Below are 22,221 nucleotides of genomic sequence, written 5' to 3'. Positions count from 1 at the left end.
TGAACATGTGTATCACTACGATCGAGATTCAATAAACCATTCATTTTAGGTGCAAGACCATTGAAGGTATTATTCAAATAAAAGAGTAACCATTATTCTCCTTTAATGAATAACCGTATTGCGATAAACATAATCCAATCATGTCTATGCTCAACGCAAACACCAAATAATAATTATTCAGGTTTAACCCCAATCTCGATGGTAGAGGGAGCATGCGATGCTTGATCACATCAACCTTGGAAACACTTCCAACACATATCATCATCTCACCTTTAGCTAGTCTCCGTTTATTCCGCAGCTTTTATTTCGAGTTACTAACACTTAGCAACCGAACCGGTATCTAATACCCTGGTGCTACTAGGAGTACTAGTAAAGTACACATTAATATAATGTATATCCAATATACTTCTGTCGACCTTGCCAGCCTTCTCATCTACGAAGTATCTAGGGTAGTTCTGCTTCAGTGACCGTTCCCCTCATTTCAGAAGCACTTAGTCTCGGGTTTGGGTTCAACCTTGGGTTTCTTCACTAGAGCAGCAACTGATTTGCCGTTTCATGAAGTATCCCTTCTTGCCCTTGCCCTTCTAGAAACTAGTGGTTTTACTAACCATCAACAATTGATGCTCCTTCTTGATTTCTACTTTCGCGGTGTCAAACATCGCGAGTTGCTCAAGAATCATCATGTCTATCCCTGATATGTTATAGTTCATCACGAAGCTCTAATAGCTTGGTGGCAGTGACTATGGAGAACCATCACTATCTCATCTGGAAGATTAACTCCCACTCGATTCAAGTGATTGTAGTACTCAGACAATCTGAGCACATGCTCAACGATTGAGCTTTTCTCCCTTAGTTTGCAGGCTTAAGAAGCTTGTCAGAGGTCTCATACCTCTTGACGTGGGCATTAGTCTGAAATCCCAATTTCAGTCTTTGGAACATCTCATATGTTCTGCGACGTTTCAAAACCGTCTTTGGTGCCACAATTTTAAACCGTTAGCATCACACACTGAACTATCACATAGTCATCAAAACGTGTATGTCAGATGTTTCGTAACATCTACAGACGACGCTCGAGGTTCAGCACACCGAGCGGTGCATTAAGGACATAAGCCTTCTGTGCAGCAATGAGGACAATCCTCAGTTTACGGACCCAGTCCGCATAATTGCTACTATCAACTTTCAACTAAATTTTCTCTAGGAACATATCTTAGTAGAACTAAAGCGTAAGGTACGACATTATTTGCAAAGACCTTTTGACTATGTTCATGATAATTAAGTTCATCTGATTATTTAATGAACTCCCACTTAGATAGACATCCCTCTAGTCATCTAAGTGATACATGATCCGAATCGACTAGGCCGTGTCCGATCATCACGTGAGACGGACTAGTCATCATCGGTGAACATCTCCATGTTGATCGTATCTACTATACGACTCATGTTCGACCTTTCGGTCTCTTGTGTTCCGAGGCCATGTCTGTACATGCTAGGTTCCTCAAGTCAACCTAAGTGTTTTGCTTGTGTTCCGAGGCCATGTCTGTACATGCTAGGCTCGTCAACACCCGTTGTATGCGAACGTTAGAATCTATCACACCCGATCATCACGTGGTGCTTCGAAACAACGAACCTTCGCAACGGTGCACAGTTAGGGGGAACACATTGGGGCTGGTTTCTTGCCCTCCAAATCCATTGGGGCGTTGGCAAAGGTGGGGGAAAGAAATCCCATCATTTTCCTTCCCCACCGATTGTTATCCCCTTTTTTTAGGGATCTTGATCTTATCCCTTCGGGATATGATCTTATTCCTTCTAAGGTGGGATCTTGGTGCGCCTTGACCAGGGTTGTGGGTCCTTGCCCCCACTACCCACGTTCATGTGGGTCCCCCATGCAGGTGGGCCCCACTTCGGAACCTTCTAGAACCTTCCCGGTACAATACCGAAAAATCGCGAACATTTTCCGGTGCCAAAATAGGACTTCCCATATATAAATCTTTACCTCCGGACCATTCCGGAACTCCTCGTGACGTCCGGGATCTCATCCGGGACTCCGAACGACTTTCGGATTTCCGCATACTAATATCTCTACAACCCTAGCGTCACCGAACCTTAAGTGTGTAGACCCTATGGGTTCGGGAGACATGTAGACATGACCGAGACGACTCTCCGGTCAATAACCAACAGCGGGATCTGGATACCCATGTTGGCTCCCACATGTTCCACGATGATCTCATCGGATGAACCACGATGTCGAGGATTCAATCAATCCCGTATACAATTCCCTTTGTCAATCGGTACGTTACTTGCCCGAGATTCGATCGTCGGTATCCCAATACCTTGTTCAATCTCGTTACCGGCAAGTCACTTTACTCGTACCATAATGCATGATCCCGTGACCAAACACTTGGTCACATTGAGCTCATTATGATGATGCATTACCGAGTGGGCCCAGAGATACCTCTCCGTCATATGGAGTGACAAATCCCAGTCTCGATTCATGCCAACCCAACAGACACTTTCGGAGATACCTGTAGTGCACCTTTATAGCCACCCAGTTACGTTGTGACGTTTGGTACACCCAAAGCATTCCTACGGTATCCGGGAGTTGCACAATCTCATGGTCTAAGGAAATGATACTTGACATTAGAAAAGCTCTAGCAAACGAACTACACGATCTTGTGCTATGCTTACGATTGGGTCTTGTCCATCACATCATTCTCCTAATGATGTGATCCCGTTATCAATGACATCCAATGTCCATGGTCAGGAAAACATAACCATCTATTGATCAACAAGCTAGTCAACTAGAGGCTTACTAGGGACATGTTGTGGTCTATGTATTCACACATGTATTACGGTTTCCAGTTAATACAATTATAGCATGAACAACAGACAATTATCATGAACAAGGAAATACAATAATAACCATTTTATTATTGCCTCTAGGGCATATTTCCAACATAGACCACAACATGTCCCTAGTAAGCCTCTAGTTGACTAGCTCGTTGATCAATAGATGGTTATGGTTTCTTGACCATGGACATTGGATGCCATTGATAACGGGATCACATCATTAGGAGAATGATGTGATGGACAAGACCCAATCCTAAGCATAGCACAAGATCGTGTAGTTCGTTTTCTAAGAGCTTTTCTAATGTCAAGTATCGTTTCCTTAGACCATGAGCTTGTGCAACTGCCGGATACCTTAGGAATGCTTTGGGTGTACCAAACGTCACAACGTAACTAGGTGGCTATAAAGGTGCACTACAGGTATCTCCGAAAGTGTCTGTTGGGTTGGCACGAATCGAGACTGGGATTTGTCACTCCGTATGACGGAGAGGTATCTCTGGGCCCACTCGGTAATGCATCATCATAATGAGCTCAATGTGACTAATGAGTTATCCACGGGATCATGCGTTACGGAACGAGTAAAGAGACGTGTCAGTAACGAGATTGAACGAGGTATTGGGATACTGATGATCGAATCGCGGGCAAGTAACATACCGATTGACAAAGGGAATTGTATACGGGATTGATTGAATCCCCGACATCGTGGTTCATCCGATGAGATCATCGTGGAACATGTGGGAGCCAATATGGGTATCCAGATCCCGCTATTGGTTATTGGCCGGAGAGGTGTCTCGGTCATGTCTGCATGGTTCCCGAACCCGTAGGGTCTACACACTTAAGGTTGAGTGACGCTAGAGTTGTTATGGGAAATAGTATGTGGTTACCGAAGGTTGTTCGTAGTCCCGGATGAGATCCTGGACATGACGAGGAGTTCCGGAATGGTCCGGTGGTGAAGATCAATATATTGGACGAAGGGTATTGGAGTCCGGAAGTGTTCCGAGGGTACCAGGCTATGGCCAGCATGACCGAAAGGTGTTTCGGGAGCCCCGGCAAGTGTTGGAGGGCCTCATGGGCCAAAGGGGAAGGGGCAAACCAGCCCACTAAGGGGTGGTGCGCCCCCCCCCCCCCCCCCCCCACACCCTTTCCCACGTTACTTGGGGAGGTGGGGCGCCTCCACCTGGCTTGGGGGGCAAGTCTCCCTAGGATTTTCCCTAGGGAGATCCAATCTGCTTGGCCGCCGCCCCCTAGGGGAAACCCTAGGGCGCCTTCCCCTCTCCCCTTGCCCCTATATATAGTGGAGGGGTGGGAGGGCAGCCGCACCTCTTCCCTGGCGCAGCCCTCCCTCCTCATACACCTCCTCCTCCTCCTCCGTAGTGCTTAGCGAAGCTCTGCCGGAGAACCACGAGCTCCATTGCCACCACGCCGTCGTGCTGCTGGAGTTCTCCCTCAACTTCTCCTCTCCCCTTGCTGGATCAAGAAGGAGGAGACGTCCCCGGGCTGTACGTGTGTTGAACGCGGAGGCGCCGTCCGTTCGGCGTTAGATCGGATCTTCCGCCATTTGAATCGCTGCAAGTATGACTCCATCAACCGCGTTCTTGTAACGCTTCCGCTTAGCGATCTTCAAGGGTATGAAAATGCACTCCCTCTCTCTCGTTGCTAGCATCTCCTAGATTGATCTTGGTGACACGTAGGAAAATTTTGAATTATTGCTATGTTCCCCAACAACCGCTTCATCTCTTCCTCTCTCTCCATCTTTCTAGCATCTTCTAACTTGCAGCGATGCTCCAAGATTTGCCACAAGCTGCTGTGAGATGATCGCCGATGTCCCTTGCTGCTGCAATAGGCTGCCAGGTGTTTGTGCGGTGTTGTTCGTGTGTAGGTGCTCGATAGCGGCGTGGCCATTGAGGCATTCGCCGATGCCTAGTGCTACACGTCGTGCCCTTCTTTCCTGGCTCTCCTCTCACCATTGTCTCTCTCTCCCGTGTCTATTTTTGCAACAAGGCTCTTGTTGCAAAACGATTATGTTTCAGCCTTGTAAAAAAACTCACAAGTTTTTTCTGCAACAAGAATTGTGTTGCGGAAATTTTCTGCAATAGGACTTTTGTTGCAGAAATACCATCCTTGTTGCAAAGGGGGCTGCAACACGTGGGCACATTGTACTGTCATTTGCAGGTCCATCCAATGGTTAGGGAGGCCGAAGATATTCTTGTAAATTTTGCAACAAGGGTCCTGTTGCAGAAATAAGGTTTGCAATAAGGGTTTTGTTATAGGAAAGTGCGAGACAAATTTTGCAACAAAGGTTGTGTTGCATGAATAAGGTTTGCAACAAGGGACTTGTTGTAGGAAATTAATGACGAGAAGCGAACGGCTTGTGGCATACAAGCAGACGGCTCGCCCATAGCAGAAACAATCTGCACAGACATATAACCTTGACTGGTCAACAGTGCCTCTGCATAGACTAAAGCAACACATATACCAGAGGATTAATCAAGACCTCTTTCAGTTTAAATAGCCTGACAACTCCACTGGCTCTTTACATCCACAACTAGCTAGAACTATTTTCAGCCTCCTTGTGTTAAACAATGTCCATTATGGAATGTGCAATGCAATGTTCTGCAACGTGCTTGCGAGAATTGGAAGAGAGTGCATGATATTTTAGGTCTTGCAACGGGGCAGAAAGAAAAGTGTGAAGGGGTGTTTAGGTCCAAGAGGAGGCCGTGATGGGTGGGGGGGAGGGAGGAGAGAGGGAGGAGGCCGGGATGGAGGGAGGAGAACGGCGATAGGGGGAGGGAGGAGGGCGGCGAGAGAAGGAGGAGGGAGGAGGGAGGAGGACGGCGAGAGGAGGAGGGAGGGAGATACCTGCGAGTATGAGGGAGGAGGGTGGCGAGAGGAGGAGGAGTACGACAGGCGATGGCGGCGGCAGAGAGAGCTAGCGAGCGAGAGAGTATGAGGGAAGAGTGAGGGAGAGGTAGTGGAACGGGCCACGAAGGAAGAAGGTAGAGCTAGCGTAGCAATAGCACTATGAGTTGTAGCGTGGGGTCAGAACCCACGTTGCTGCTAAGTGGGCCTGGGAGCTGGGCCTAGGCTGGCCACAGTAGCAGCGAGGGGTATAGAAGTGCGCTACTGCTAACGGGCTTCGCAGTAGCGCTGTCCGGCGACCCACGTTGCTACTGTGGCCAACCCGTGGGGACACTGTGGAGCCCACTTAGCAGCAGCGCCTGTTGGGACAGCCAGCGCTACTGTTATGTAGTACCTGTAGCGCTTGTTCTTACCCCTCGCTATTAATTAACAAATAAACATTAAGTTCTCTCGTTTTTCTCTCCGCCTTGGTTGCGATGCACAACTTAAGATGGCTTATGCACCTGGACGAAGGGAGTACTCACGCGCAAGCAAAGTACCTTCTCGCAAGAAAGAAAAAAAACAAGCAAAGTACGTCGACAACAAAGATGAGGCACATGCATGCATACAAATACAAGCACTACTCCTCTGAGTTATTTGACGTAGAAAACAAATTAATCGGCCGGTCGGTCCGTCAGGTGTTGACGCAGGTTGTGTTGCAGCCGGTCGTGCAGCCGGCAGTGCAGATCTGGATGATGCTGTTGATCTGTTCGTCGCACTGCTGGCGTGAAAGGCAGCACTTTTTCCTGCACGTAGCCTCGTAGTCGACGTGGCTACATGAGCGTCTGCAGCGGCTGGTGCAGTGCGCGGGGCCCGTGGACTTGCAGGTCTCCACGCAGTCCGGCGCCGAGCCACACGGGCCCTTGCATGCATACCAGTTCTCCGAGGACGCCAAGGAGGGTATGCCGCGGCTGCACCTCGAGCTGCAGTACGTGGGGCAGTCCTTGCACGCCGTCGTCTCTGTCTCCGCCTCCGTTGTCTCCGCTGCCGCCGCCGGCAATCCCATGCCCGCCATCAGCACGGCCACCAGCACGGCGACTACAGCCGCACTTGATGAAGCCTTCGCCATTGCTACAAGAGAAGAAGAGAACAAGGTATACATACATATATGATGTGTGAACGTACTGGTGCATGCACATATGGTAGAGCAAACAGCTGCAATTTATAGACAGCCACCACCTCTATGATGCGTAACCACTTGCGTACATACACGTTACAAGTCGTCGGGACGTAGTACTTCACATATGTGCAACTTGCGTCATGCAGGACCGTTTCAAGAGTTGACTTGGGGTGAGCATCAAGAGCATCACATTAATTTGAACTAGCAGAGTGACCCACGTACAATACCTTTAGCATATTGTGCCATTACGATTTCATGGCTCAAGTATATGGAAAATGTGTTAACTTTTTTCAATACAACAGAATGTTTAAATAAGCAGCAACACATTGTGTCCACATACTAATACCAATAGGAGTCCGTTTGATAGTAGGTTTGGCACGACCAGAATTTGATTGACAAGGAAATACAGAGTTGTAACTTACCACAAATCTTTTAGCTTGTCAGTAAGCTACTACTATGCGTTGGGCCTGCTGGCTGGAAAATAGAAATTCATTATGTTCGAAACAAAAGCCAGGAGAGTTCATGTTGTGAAGAAATATAATAGTAGTACTATGCATAATTAGTTATGTCATTTCTCACCGCACAAATTGCATGGATGAGGCATGTTTGATTCTACCAACGCGAGCCAAGTTGTCATGGAACAGTTTGCTCAAGTAAATTCAAGATCCTCCTGTACTATAATTAATTACTGATCCATCTTATTCTATTCAAACCGTTGAATGTTAGCTAGTTGCACTGACCAAATTAATGAACATGTCTATGACTTCGTCAAGTGTAAGACATGACACAACTGTACGTATTTGTCCTATGGGCCAACATGGAGAATCTAGATGGAATTGATTACTACATTCCACGCGGCGAGCAAAGATTGCTTGCAACCAGCTTGGCAATACAACTTGATTGTACCTTATACTATTAATGTTTTATTTTGCAGGAAAACTTCTGATCTATTCATTATCAATCAAGGCAGTACAACGAACACCAGTAATAATAAAAATTACATCCGGATGCGTAGACTATCTAGGAACGACTACAAGCACAAAAGCGAACCAAAGGCGCACCGCCATCATCACCCCTCCCTCGCCGGAGCAGGGCAAAACTTGTTGTAGTAGACAATCAGGAAGTCGTCGTGCTAAGGCCCCATAGGACCAGCGCACTAGAACATTAACCACCACAATCAATAGAAGCGTAGATCGGAAGGATCCAACCTGAAGACACACTGATATAGACGAACGAAGACCGGATCGACCAAAGAAAACTATCGATTGAATCCTGCGAGATATGATGGATACACACCTCCACAGACGAAGCTAAATACACCACCTAGACGGGGGCTAGGCTGGAAAAACCTTATTTCATCTATAGGGACCAAGGTCGTGTAGTCTTTCTAAGCAGGACACAAACCCTAACTAGCAAAACTTAAAGAAACATATAAAAACGGAGCCCTCCCATAGGTAAGGACCGGGATCCACCACGCCGCCATGTCCCTATGACCACAGAAGATGCGCAGATCGGCGCCGCCGCCAACAGGAGGCAAAAACCCTAGCCGCATGTTCGCTTGGTGGGGAGGCGAAGGGGTTATACTATCAAAGTTTAACACCTCTCTCTCTCTCTCCCCCTCTCTCTCTCTCTCTCTCTCTCTCATGTTACCACATTTTTGTAAGTGTGGCGACTTGCATCCTACGACTGCTTCTCTTCTCCCATCTATTATATATTTAAAGTACGTTTTCCCAACTATAATATTAAAAGTATTTAATGAACTCATCAGAAAAAAGAGAAATAGACTAGAAATTACCAAAAAACTAGAAAGATCTGATCACTCATTTAACTAAGTAGTAAGTGTGCACATGCAATGCACATATAACCGTGAGAAAAAAATCTCATGTACAAAGATATTTTCTGCGTGTGTTAGTATGTGGATTCTGCAAAAAGGAAGTTAAGTACTTCTTGGGATTGGAGAGAAGGGATTACAGCATGATATAGTAATGCTAACTAACATGGTGGGGAATTACGTTTGTTATGAGACTGAAAGCGCAAAAGAATTGTGGACTGAGGCGGCCTAGAACCAAATATAGTTACTGCTAGTTGTGGCTATTCTCGAGAACTTCCGTGCCTTCTAGTCAAGAATGAAGTCAGTAAACCAGTGAAAATAAAATAAAAATAGGAGAGTGAAGATTTTGGGATAGAGCATCTGTTTCATAGTAAAGCTTCGGCACAAACTGCGGTCAGAAAATTCATCTCATTCATATTTGGTTAGTTTTGAAGACATGTAATTCATCTCATTTTGTATGTTTAGCTTTCCAGGCATGTAACCAATTCATGCACAAATGCTGGTGACAAGGAACACATGAAATAAACAAATAAATAAATAAATAAAAGTATATCACCATATCACATATTATCTGAAAATTGCATTCTCTAATTGAACTACAAGAACATACCATAGTGGAACTTTTGTCAAAATGACACATCGGAGCCATCATCTCATCTCATGGAACCGTAACTTTTAAAAAACTAGTAAGATGCCCGTGCTATGCTACGGAATCACAAAAGATCGAGTGTAACTTGTTCACTTAAGTGTCAAGACGACCCTACTGAACAATAAAAGATGTACCAAGACATCATAAAAATGATGCCATGTTTTTGATAAATACACATAGAGCAAAATCAAATATATGGTTTCCGACCGATGAACCTCCTCGTCCAAGCCAATCATTTTCTTCTCAATTTTTCACGTTACAGAAGACTTGTTGTTCTCCCTACCCAGCTTTCTCCTTGTTGTCCCATACTGAGGGGGGCAAAGCATATGCCGCAAATAGAAAATCCGTCCCCAAACACTCGGCAATTGCGGCGGATGGAATGACAGCGGCGAATCGTGGAGGTAGAACACAACAACATCGGCACAGAAGACGCGCAACAGTGTGATTGCGGTAGAAGCCAAGAATTGAGACGGCGCGGCCTTGTCACGGTAATATGTACATTTCAGAGCTTGCAATGCTCGTCGGAATAAACACAGGATAGTCCTCCTCTTCCGCAGACGCCGCTGCTATCCGTGAGCGCGCAAGGGACACAACCAGTGGGAGACGGATGCTGGCGTACACATCATTAAACGATCAAATTTTCAAAAAGGAAAATATTAGCAAACCATATAATTTGGAGATTGAATGAAGACCAAACCCAACACAAGAGGTATTCAAAGTAGACGTTCCAAGATAAAATACTTAATGTAACAACTTGCATAGAGATCCATCATAGGAATTTCTTCTCTTTATTTCATCCCCTAAAACAAAGCAGTATAGAGAAGTACTGAATTTCCCAAATGAACCACACCAGTAACTTGTTCTTGTCTCTATCTCTTCTCCTAAATCGATTTGGACAAATAAAGAATAATGGGATAATATTCAGATAGAAACATTGATTTCTTATCTAAGCTACAGGTGCATAATGCAGAACCAATCTATGTTAGAGAGTGGAGATGGAGAAAGCTCACCGGCTGATATGAGCAGGACCTCCTATGGCGTATGGAGCTTACATCTAATATATCAAAGATCAAAGTCTTCTCACCATTGCCGGCTAGATTACACATCTAAGTAGCGGCTGCCACTGCATGGCCATCAGGCTCCTGCTGCAGCACCGATCACTTGTCACCATGCTCAGGAGTACCTACCAGCAGCATACATATCTACATATCATGAATCGAGCACCTAGTAGCAGCAACTGTAATCAGTAAGAAAGTAACATCATGAACAAATAGCAGCAATTGTAATCAGTAAGAAAGTAACATCATGAACAAAACCAGTAGCGGCATGAACAAAATTGCAGCAGTAGGATTACTGCTACTGCTTTCCTCTATGATCCCTTTATATACGCAAAAGCAGTACATCAGGGCAGAGCAGAAAAATTAACAACATTAGAGCAGGCTTGATGCACGCATCGGCCAGCCAGCCGTTCACGCCCTCCTCGCACGCAGCCACTCCCCAACGTCCACGCCTCCTACCTGTCCGTCTTCTTCCTCCGCCCCCAAGAACTCCAGCTCTACTCAAGCTCCACTGCACACGCCTGGGAAAGAGGAAAAGGGAGGAGAAGGGGGAACTCCTGCACGCCATCCTAGCGTTCAGGCGCACGCGCACACACATATAGCACGCGCGCCATCGATCCAATCGCCCGGCCTCGCGCGCGCTGGCATGGGGACGCAACGAAGGAGAGTGCGCAGGTTAAGAATTCGTCGGTGCTGCATTTGGGGCAGCGTCAGTGCCATCGTGAACAGCAGACCGGCGACCGTGGCGGCGGGGATGGGCTCGATCCAGCCTCTAACGTCGGTGTGCTCCTTTGGGTGCCGAGTTCGGGACCGTGTTCTCTTTTCGCTGTGGGGGCGAGGTGGGAGGGGAGGGACGACCGGAGCAGTGGGAGCGTTCTGCCGGCTGGGGAGAGGATGGTAAAAACTGCGAATAGCAGGATGGATTTATAAAACAGACACAACATACCCGTTTTTTGTTTTCTCATTGCTTTTCTTTTCATTACTCTTTTTTTTCTGTTGCACTACAGAGATCAAGAGTCCAGACAAGAAAAGACAGACCAAATCAAACAAGAGCAACAAAAAACAACTAGAACCTGTTGGGCCCAACAACAACTACAAGGCCCAGCAGCAACGACACGGCTTTATCTTGGTTGGGAAGTTGTCCATGTGATTGCTGGATAAGACAACAACATGTTGTGAACCAACCTGTGGTTAGATGGTTAGGTGGATAGTGGTAGCCCTGGCCCACCAGGGTTCAAATCTTGGTGCTTGTATTTTTATTGGATTTATTTCAGAATTTCCAACGACGCGCGTTCAATGGGAGGAGACGTTCCCGTCGACGACAAGGCGCGTACCGTGACTTCCTAAAATCTCAAGATGATATGCCGGTTCAGTCTTTTGAAGGTGTTCATAGGGATAAGGTGTGCATGTGTGCGTTCGTAGGGATGAGTCAAGATGGCAACAGGGATGAAACCCACCGGGTTTCGCCTTCCCAAACCCATCCCCACAAGAAAATCGCAAGCCCACCCCGTCCCCGTCATCGTGCGCGGGGCTAGATTTTTGCCCGTCCCCTAAACCCATCGGGTTTTCTAAGCCCACGGGGAACCCACGGGGAAATCGGCATATTTAAGCAAACATAAGGACTAGAACTCTACCACTTGTACTAAATGCTGATTCTGAGGTAATCATGCTGACCGAAGTTACAAAAATATCACGTGCTAGCAGACTCAAAGATGGATAGCGTGTTCCACCAACTTTCCACCAATCTAACACACTGGATTTATCTTTGGACGATGGAACTAGCTCATCTTCCAAATAACGGTCTAGCTCAGATGTTGGCCAGTTTTGAGCAACACGTTCATTGAAGAGTGACATAAGGATTGCAGTTTGCAAAGAAGAGAATAAGCAAGATGGATGTCCATTATCATCATCGCTCTCAAGATTGTACTCTTCGAATACGCTCATTGTAGTATTTTGACCGGGATGGCGGGTTTCGGGTTCGGGTATTATTGAAACGGGATTAAACCCATGAAACGTGTCGGGTTTTAGACTTTACCCAACAGCAGCCCTGCGGGGTTAAAAAGACGCCCATCCCCGTCCCCTAATAGGGTAAAAACCTGCGGGGACGCGGGTTTCGGGACCCCATTGCCATCTTGAGATGAGTGTATATGTGTATATATGAGCGCTTGCGTCTGTTTGTGTTAAAAAAGATAACAACGTGCTGGGCTGGACAAAAAAAAATTACAAGAAGCAGCGAAAGAAGTCCACGGGTGGTCCATAAACAGTCGTGATGTCATCTACATGTGTCGGCATGTTTTTGTCCGGCTTCCCGTCTCCTTTTTGTCACGTATATGCATACTCGGATTTGCCAATCAAAAAAATACGGACGCATACCCGGATTAATTGGGCTCCCGTATCCGACTTGTACACGCGTATCCGTCTCTCCCTCCAACAGTTTTCCAATATAAATACCAGCGACAGGTTGTGGGAATCAACCACCCAAAAATACCAGAGAGTAAATTTCCTATTTCCTCTTGGCGTCGAATCACACCGGGAGAACCACGACGAACCCGGAGATGATTCACCCGGCGGAGGAGCAGACGCGGCGCATGTCCCCCGACGACCTCGCCGGGATGCATGAGAGGCCTCAGGACCTCAAACTTGCCGCACACCAGCTGAACCAAACCAGGCGGGAGGAGATGCTTTCCATGGCGAGAAAGTTCGCCGCCGATAAGCCCGAGGAGTTCGCCGCCATGAAGGCCCAAGCCGACGCTCAGATCTCACACGCCAGGACGGTGAAGCGGGACAGGAAGGGCTTGATCATTGCCATTGTCATGCTGGTCTTGGCCTTGATCCTCCTGCGGCTTGGGTTCGGTGTCAGATCCACGTTAAGGGTGTGCAGACAGTTAAATACATGGTTTTCGGCCAAACCCAACAAAAACAAGTAAAACTTCATGTAATATACATTTACGTGATATTACAAGATTTAGAGACACTTGGCATCACCGGTTTATAGTTCTGGCGCCACTTGTTGGATTTATTAGGTTTTGTCCTAAATGTCCATGGTGCTGGTATCTAAATGGTTTTCGCCGTGTATTGGAGAATCGGCAACGGAGAACTATATATTCTTTGTTGTTCTTTCGTCATATGTCTTTTAATGTAACAGATTGGAAGTGCATGGCCGAGTATTTTTTTTCTTCTCGAGGAAATGGTTCAAGTGCGATGTTAAAAATGTCCTGTACATTTTTTTTCTTGAGCAGCAGAGGGTTTGAGAAGATGAGCAGCACAAATTACATAGCAGGGCAAAGGAAGCAAACTTAATCAATTGCTAAAATTGTAAAAGAAACACACGAGTTCCTGGCCTCACCCACATCGACCTGAAAATCCGAAGAAGATCCATTGTAGAAATGAACCATCTATGATTGAGGAGCGTTCTCGCCTCTAAAGAGTTTTAACCTCCAATTAAACAATGCTTTGTAGCTGCCCTTTTGAGACCAGAGTGATACCCAACTATCCAAGCTCCAGAGGCTCAAGATAATGTCTAATGCTAGTGGACCAGAGCAGAATGGGGCGGCTTCGAACACTTGACAGGGCTTGAAGAATTGTCGGTACAAATCAGGTTTTTGAGGTGCCACGGATCCGAGAAGACAAGCACACAATCTTCCTTGAGGAGTGCTTTCGACATGCACGAACCTGGTCGTCGCCAAAATCCATGGTTGCAACCTCTGAGAGGCAAAGCTATGGGAGGGAGGAGCAAGTGGAGCAAGGAAGGAGAGCTTTGTGACGCACCGACCGAACCGAGTGATGTTTCTCGGCTCTGCTGGCGTAAAAGAAAATTATCCTACTAATGGATTTTAACATAAAATCAGAACCACAACAGCGGAGAATCCGAGTCCCAACATAAATCGCAATGCCCAACAATTAAATGTCGTCGGTACCACAGACAGACTGATCCAGGAACACGCTTCCAGAAAGCTAGCTATGTGCATGTCTAGCAAAATTCGGTAACAACAGACAACAACTACATCCACAAGTCAGGAGACACAATTACATCCACAAGTCACGAGTTCTGTATATATGTTTTCACCACATTGTCAACCACGCCGCCTGAAATGTACCACCCGCTTGACCGACCGGTTCCCGGGCCACGCTTCACGACTGCGTCTTGGCCTCCGATTCGGACTCCACCCTCTCGCCGACTTGCTCCAGCAGAAGCTTCATGTACTCCTGACAAAATCAGCAGCTTTTGTTACCAACTAATGGTGGAACCACACAGGGGGGATAATCCCCCTCATAACAAACTCATGTACCCAGCGGACGACATATTATGCGTGTAATGTAATCTCAAGTCTAGCATTCACCGACAATTGCATTTTATATTGTTAACTAAACATTATGTAATAAACTATATTTGGGCTTATTTTAAAAACTAGAGGTTGTAGGGAACATACATCAGCAAGCTCTGGGTCACTGGCAAGCTCTTCAAGCATGACCTCGATGCTCTCGTCGTCGCCATAAGCCTGAGCAGCGGTCTCAAGGACAGCACCAAAGATATCCTCAGGGGCATCATGTTGCTCGATGCGTTGACATGCTTCTTGAAGATCCATCTGTCCAAGAAACGCCAAACATGAGCGATGTTGTATGTTACAAGATCAAAGATTCCAGTATTTCACGCTGATCAAAAAATGGGTTTCACACGTTCAGGCAACATAAATATTTCTTGTTCCAGCAAACATTTTTCAACTCTCCGAACTGCTGGCTGGTGTCCAAACATGGCATATTCAGGTAATATACGAACTGACCTACCAACTTTAGTGTTTTGTTAAACAGGATGGCGTACCTGAGAGCTTCTGCCACCTGCAGCGCCGCTTACTTCCCTGTCATTCTGTCGAGGCTGCACATCTGTACCAGCACGACGAGGTGAAGCTCCACCAAGAACTTGTGACACAACAGGCATCATCTGCTGCATCATACTGGCCAAGTCAAAACCACCTTGGCCCCTTTGTGGCGCATCCACATTTTGCACCATACTGCTCAAGGTGTCCATCACCGCACGGTTCTGTGTCAAGTCTTCCATGATGTTCCTCACATCAGCTGGTGATTCCATTCCTGTTTGAGCAGCTACATTTGACATCAGATTGCCAAACATCGGGTTGTTGAGAACGCTTGATAGCATACTGCCGAGGTCAACTTGCCCTTCACCACCCGGTCTTCTCACAGGCATTCCAGCAGCAGACCGAGGAGTTGAAGATGGAGCTGGAGAAGCCGTAACACTGCCACTGCTCACATTAGCACCTCTTGAAACAAGCGCTTGCAGAGCCTGCTGTCCCATCAGAACAGCTTCCTGGCTTCTAGGGACAGAAGGGGTGTTAACAGCTTCCCCAGAATCGCTGCTAGTCCCAGATAGCTTTGTTACTCTGCTACGTCTCTGCAAGTGTAGGTAACATAATCAATGGCATTGTTCTCTCATCAAATAAAAATCAATGACATTGCAGCTGACAACAACAAATTACAAGCACTAGGACAATATGCAGGAAATCATTGACAGAAACAGAATGCAAACTTTTGAGCAATGAAGTTTGTGAGACTGTAGGACTAAGAACCAGGAACTTATTAGTATTTTACCTTGGGCTGCAGACCACCACCAAGACCAAGCGGACCAGACCCACCACTGGCAGTAGGTTTAGCAGACTCTCCAGTTTCTCCATCCGAGGGCTTGCTCTTCAGTTCAGAATTTTCTGCTGGCATGCCCAAAGGAACATCACCTGTGCGTGTGCCTGTCATCTGTCCTCCTAAGCTGGCTGCTGCCGATTCCCCCGAGTGTTGTTGACTGCTATCAACATCGGAAACACTCACAGTACTGATGTCTTGTGGTGTCAAACTGGGATCGGGTGCATTTGAAGGCACAGTACCTAAATAGAGCAATAATAACAGAAACAGGAGCGGTGAACGATTCAGTGCAATTTTGCCTAAGGGAAAAGAATTCGGGTTACTTCAAAAAGAAATACCTGCACCAGTTGCATGAGGTTGCACGTTCAGTGAAGTTTGTCCAGGATGAGAACCCGGCAGCTCATTTTGTAATTGTGTATTTCCTGATGTAACAGAGCTCACGGTGCCAGCTCCATTGTTTGTGGTTGGGTGAGGCCCCTGGGCTGCTGGGTTCAGCACAGATGATGTAAGTGAAGCCAATGCTTGCGGATTTGCGGCCAATGCATTGGCTACCTGTGCAGATATCTGTGCTATCATAGAAGAAATAGCACTGCCTGAAGAAGCTTGTGGAATAACATATGTCGAATTTGGCTGAGACCCATTGCCCACTGCAGTCTGAGGAACTTGAGGACCAGTTGACTGGTTAGGTGCTGCCACTTGGCTTCTCATTTGAACAGGAAGGATAACACCAACTGAGGACCTCCCTGGAAAGGCCGGAATAGCTGCAACAACTGTTCGTGGTGGCAATCCACGTGTAGCCGGCGGGTTGCCTCCTTGAGTTCTTTCTGCATTTTGGCTTTCCCCATTGGCAGTGGTTGCAGAAGCAGTGGTTGAACCAACAGATGGACCACTTGTTGCAGAAGCACCTAGTATACAGGACAAAAGAAGAGTCAGGGGAAGCTCAGGGGATATCAAAATGTGACAAGCACTCATTGCAACTTCAAAATTAAAGCTCACATTTCATCTTATACTATATAACTGTCATCCAAGAGACACAACACAGAACAGTAAACACAGAACACAGTATCTCAATGTGGTCCCGATGCTGCATGTGCTCCCCACCGAGTGCATCAAATGTCGAGAACACAAATGACATTTGGAAGCCAATATAATTTAAAAAAAAACAGTTGTTATATGTCCACCAGGATTCAAATCAGGGAAAGGATCCTTTCTTCTATTGATTTGATAGAAATTCGTTTTTCTTTTCCTGTCTGTATGATTTTGATTTTCGATGAATGACAATCACAAGGTTTAGAAACATATCTACTTCCTCATATGAGGACACCATTTATGATGCACCTAACACATATAAACTCAGACAAATTAATAACCAGATACAATTTAGATGCTCTTTTGATGTACTCAATGCAGGGGGACGAGGGGGGGGGGATAAACATAGATAATACACCATAAGAAGGTCACCTGTTTGCCCATTAACCCACTTATATATTAAAAAAATCCATAAAGCAAAAAATTTAATAGTACTTGCAGTGGGATATCTTACCACCATGAATATTGACACCATTTGCTCGAGAAGGATCAACAATACCAAATGGACCAGAGACACCAAAAACTGGCGGTATGCTAGAAACTCCAAAATGAGGGGCACTCTGGAAAGACGGCTGCGCAATGAAATAACGTGTTATTGTTACTGGAGTTGCAGAACACATCAAAACCAACACCAAGAAGCATCATAATACATCACCTGAACCATGATTGGACTTGGTCCTGTGGGGGTTATATAGACAGCAGGCCCGGCATTTACAAAAGCATTAATCTGCAAAATCAACAAGCTTTCAGAATGCTTAAACCATGTGAATCACTTGTGTGATAGTGAAATTTGTAGAAATATGCATACAGGAGATGGTCCCATTCTAAGCGTCATCATTGTCCGTCCAAGCTCAAAAAGCATAGACCCCAAATGCTGCATCGCTACTCCCAACTGTGCCGACTCATTCTGAATCTGGCTTCGCACAGATGGATCAGCAGTGGCAGCATCTGTCTGAATACGTTGTGCAAGATGCTGAAACAAAAATCAGAAGAATGTAGGTCAAAAGAAGTCCGCACAAATGTCCGCATTTATCTCTTCGGTTGTCTAAAAAATTATTTGAGAGAAGAACAATTTAACAGACACAAAACTGCACCATAGCAACTGCATAATCAGTTACCAAAAAACAAAGCATGAAATTCTAACAGCAGAAAAAGCATCAACAGTCCTATGAGCGTTGTGTTAAGACAATAAGGGCAAATTTCAAATGTTCAGTTTATAACTTCATATATATATTTCCATAGCATTGTCTATATAAAAGTACTCAAATGGTAACACTTGCTAGAGAGCATTGGCTTGGAGACTACAATAGAAGGGAAAATAGTTATGAAATATGCTATCTCTGTCAAAGGTCAACCATTGCAAAGGTCAGAAGCGCAGAATACAACTACAAGAGGGAAAAGTAACATACAGAAAGCGCAGAAGAAGCACTGCCGCCAAGAAGTTGTTGGGCCCTTTCAACAACTGAAGCCAGCACCTCCGGACTTGGAAAGCTTTGGTTCAAGTAAGCATCATCTGTTGCTGATGTTGGTGGTTCCTGAGCATTTGAGTCCGTGGATGGTGGAACACCTTTATTTTCATACATCAAAAAAGAATTGCACAGATATTAGTGCTATTGACAAGCAACAAATAAACCAGCTGCAAAAAGAATTACCATACCATTGTTCTGCAATACTTGGTCCATGCGATTGATATACTCCAAAAGGGTCGTCATGGAATCAGGAATAACCTATGATCAATGTTAAAGTTAGATGAATGAAATACAGATGCCAAAAGATGAGGAAGAAAATGATAACAGTATATTAACCATGTTGTGAGGAATAGCGCCGGAAGGTGGAAGCTGTGACACATGAATTTGATGATTGAGAATTGAGAACCCAGGTGGTGCCTGGCCTGGCTGAGTTCTTCCATTATTGGCCCCATCTGGTGGGGGCTGGTTTAATGGCACCTAATTAAGCAACCACAGAGAAGTTAAGCATTAATGTATCTACGCAACCCTAGATAGGCCTATTGAGGAAACCTCATTACCGAGAATGTAGCATTTGCCACACCACCAGGCATCCCAAGAAAGTTACCAAGAATATCCCGAACAGTCTGAACATAACAGAAGAGAGGAATTATACCAATGGGCAAGTGAAGCAAGCGATCATCTGACAGAAAAATTATACAGAATGCTAGAGCAAAGCATATACCGCAGGAATGTCATTTATCACCCCCTCGGAAACCATAACATCTATAGTTTCCTAGAAGAGAATAAATAACAACTATTTAAGAATTATAATCGATGTTCAACCATTGCTAAATGGTAGGCAGAGCAGCAACTTTTCAAATAAATAAGTTAATATAATCAATGCCAACCATTACAAAAATGGTAGATGCATACCCTGGACATGTAATCTCCGAGCATTGCTCCATTTCCAGCATTATTAACTGCAACCACAACAAAAATGTAAAAGGTTCATAAGGCCCAGTCCCAGCATACTGTCATCCAATCATACTATACTATACTAAAGATCAGATAAATGAATCGAATTCAGCAACAACCAATTACATCTGAAATGAGCAAAGGTACAGAAAATATAATCAGATAGCAGAAACGATCTGCATAAGCATATAACTCTGACTGGTCACCAGTGCCTCTGCATAGACTAAAGCAACACATATACCAGAGGATTAATCAAGACCTCTTTCAGTTTAAATAGCCTGAAAACTCCACTGGCTCTTTACATCCACAGCTAGCTATAACTATTTTCAGCCTCCTTGTGTTAAGCAATGTTCATTATGGAATGTGCAATGCATATACTGCAGTTTGTGTGCAAATGGAGAACACGACATTTGAGAGGTGGATGCAGACTTAATTTGAGCTCCCATAATGCTGACGCAGGGTAAGGCGCACCATGTATGTATACTAAATCATGACAGCATATCAAAATATTTGTTGTGCTCAGGATTGATGATGTAGGTAGCAGAGCAATGACATATCTGACTTACCATTAGCATTGGGGTTTGCTTCAGGAGTCTCAGAGGAATGTTGGCCCTCAGCTGTGCGCCGAGCCACCAAATGCAATGTATATCCATCTTCCAAGTCTTCAGATTGTCAAGGATACATATATATGACAAGAGTTGTGACCAGAGCAATCCATGGATAAATGTGGCAGGAGAACAACTTGAAAAGCATCCATTAAAGTGTCTAGATGAACAGGTATACGAATATTGCACGTAATCATGCTCTGAATGACAGAAACCAACAACTAATGACAACCTCCTATTATTGCATCAGTAAAATCTACAGTTCCGGCGGTTACTAGCGAACAACTCGACTTAATAAATGCATGGAAAAAGCTTACAATGATTTGAGGTTCTCGTTTGTATTTCTAAGCAACTTCAATACGACAAAAACTTCGGTATGACTCATCAAGGTAATAACTGATGTGGAGATGCAGATGGTTCAATAATAAAACTTTGTAGCCTTGACAGGAAAGGAACAAACAAAAGGATACGGTATTCTGACAAGAGGTGATCATCCTTTAAGACCCTTCCCCTAAAAATCAGCCGCTGCTGCTCCACAGGAATCCCGGCGACATCTACTATCTTCTCCTTTAGGTTCAGAACAGTCTCCTGAGGAAAAATATTGGCAATTACCCAATTAGTTCATCAGAAAACACTGCACACAGTAATATGCGTTCTTCCGACTCTAAATACAGGAACTGACAGTTAACAGGGACTTGAGCACAAACAGGACTATAGCATTGATAGCACTTGCAAGTAGTTCAGGGCACAGCAGAACCAAACTAGAAAGGCTAGGGCGTCATTACATTCTTGTCGACGCGGAGCTTGTGCACTTGCGACTCGAGGGTTTTGATGTTGATCTCGATGGTGGCGGGTTCCAGGCCATCTGCGCCATCCCTCGCCGTCGAACCCCCGGCACCACTGGCACCGTCGTCAGCCATCCCTGCAACCACAGAAGACAGATACAGATCCTTCAGGCGCCATACAAAATACAGGGCATGTAAAATGGCAAGGCAGGGCGCGCCTCCGGGTCTTCCTCGGGGTTCTCCCTAGGGTTACCAACTCCGCCCTTAGAAGAAGATCCCCGCGGAGGAACCACCGAGGGAAAAATCGGGCCTTTTGTTTGCTCCGGCGGGGCCCCGGAGGAGCCGCCGCCCGGCATTTCGGGCCGCCAGCCGGGGGCGGATCTAGACGGCGTGCCGCCGGATGAAGTCCGTCTAGGGCTCGACTAGTCGCTGGGTGGGTGGCAGGGCGCGCGTACCTCGGAAACCGACGCCCAAGATCGCGGACGGCGGGGCGGGGGGTCGGCGCAGCACGGCGGGAGGGGCGGGCGCGACGAGGCCGACCGGGAACGGCGGCGTGAGGGGCGGTGGGGTCGGAGGCGGCACGGCGGTGGGATTCAGGGGGAGGGGGAGAGGAGAAAGCCCGATGGATTTTGTTTTGACTCTGGCGAGGAGTGTCAAGACTCGTCCTTGCGGTGGTCTCTGCCTTGCCTTGGGGCTTGGGCGCCGCTCCTTGTGGATTCTAGAACAGTCTAGGGGCTTCCCTCCCGGAGTGGCATTTTCTTGGGGAGAAAAATAGGTTTTTTATGCATAACCTTGTACTACCACCTGAGTTTATATGGAAATTAGGTCCATGGCTAACACATGGGTTTGTGAAAATTAGGTTTATAATCTTTTTAGAAACGATGATAGAGCGCCTTGCGTGTCTTTCGGCCATGGCTGCCGTTTGCTCCGGCTCTGGAGGCGGGGCCGATACGCTGTTTTTGTTTTCTGGTGGTGCTTTTTCTCCGGGAGGTTATAGGTTAGGGTTGTTCAGGGTCGTTTCCTTTCCCTTTCTTCTCTCTCTCTCCTAAATGTTTAGAGTGGTGGCAAAATGAAGGACTGTAGGTAGGGGGAGGGGAGGGGAGGGGAGGAAGAGCGAGGCTACACCGTTGACGATGGACGTGGAAGGAAGGGCCATCTGATGGTTTGAGCTACTCGACACACCACCCCGAAGAAGGATGAGTGGAGTGATATGGTTATGAGGTGGGGGTTGGTGGTGATGGCGGATTCATGCGTGTTAGCATGGGGCCCG

General features: G+C 46.2%; 1 protein-coding gene across 2 annotated transcripts; it reads right to left on the bottom strand.

The window, feature by feature from the left end:
• Nucleotides 1-14,280: 14,280 nt before the first annotated feature.
• On the bottom strand, nt 14,281-21,674 carry LOC123142969 (ubiquitin-like domain-containing protein CIP73). Of its 2 annotated transcripts, XM_044561691.1 has the most exons (18): nt 21,407-21,674; nt 20,952-21,088; nt 20,637-20,754; nt 20,128-20,223; nt 19,520-19,566; nt 19,329-19,379; nt 19,165-19,230; nt 18,944-19,084; nt 18,796-18,865; nt 18,548-18,705; nt 17,947-18,111; nt 17,794-17,865; nt 17,593-17,710; nt 16,388-16,954; nt 16,005-16,291; nt 15,220-15,807; nt 14,831-14,986; nt 14,281-14,606 (listed from the first exon to the last, which is right to left on the bottom strand). In XM_044561691.1, the coding sequence occupies exons 2-18, from the start codon at nt 21,084-21,086 to the stop codon at nt 14,532-14,534; spliced, it is 2,910 nt and encodes a 969-aa protein (XP_044417626.1). In that variant the 5' UTR covers nt 21,087-21,088; nt 21,407-21,674; the 3' UTR covers nt 14,281-14,531. The 2 variants fall into 2 exon arrangements, with proteins under 2 accessions (XP_044417626.1, XP_044417628.1); XM_044561693.1 differs by lacking the exon at nt 19,329-19,379 and having other exon boundaries at nt 21,407-21,673.
• Nucleotides 21,675-22,221: the final 547 nt, after the last annotated feature.

This window comes from Triticum aestivum, chromosome 6D (assembly GCF_018294505.1).
Source record: "Triticum aestivum cultivar Chinese Spring chromosome 6D, IWGSC CS RefSeq v2.1, whole genome shotgun sequence".
NCBI lineage: Eukaryota > Viridiplantae > Streptophyta > Magnoliopsida > Poales > Poaceae > Triticum > Triticum aestivum.
Note: the sequence above shows the minus strand (reverse complement) of the source record. Positions and strands in the feature narration are given on the sequence as shown.

Excerpts from the sequence above, each read along its gene's own strand:
- LOC123142969 (XM_044561691.1), bottom strand. The coding sequence starts at position 21,086 with ATGGCTGACGACGGTGCCAGTGGTGCCGGGGGTTCGACGGCGAGGGAT. Across the intron at positions 18,866-18,943 it reads GCGCTATTCCTCACAACATG|GTTATTCCTGATTCCATGAC; the intron begins GTTAATATACTG and ends CATTGATCATAG. Across the intron at positions 18,706-18,795 it reads CCAAGTATTGCAGAACAATG|GTGTTCCACCATCCACGGAC; the intron begins GTATGGTAATTC and ends ATGAAAATAAAG.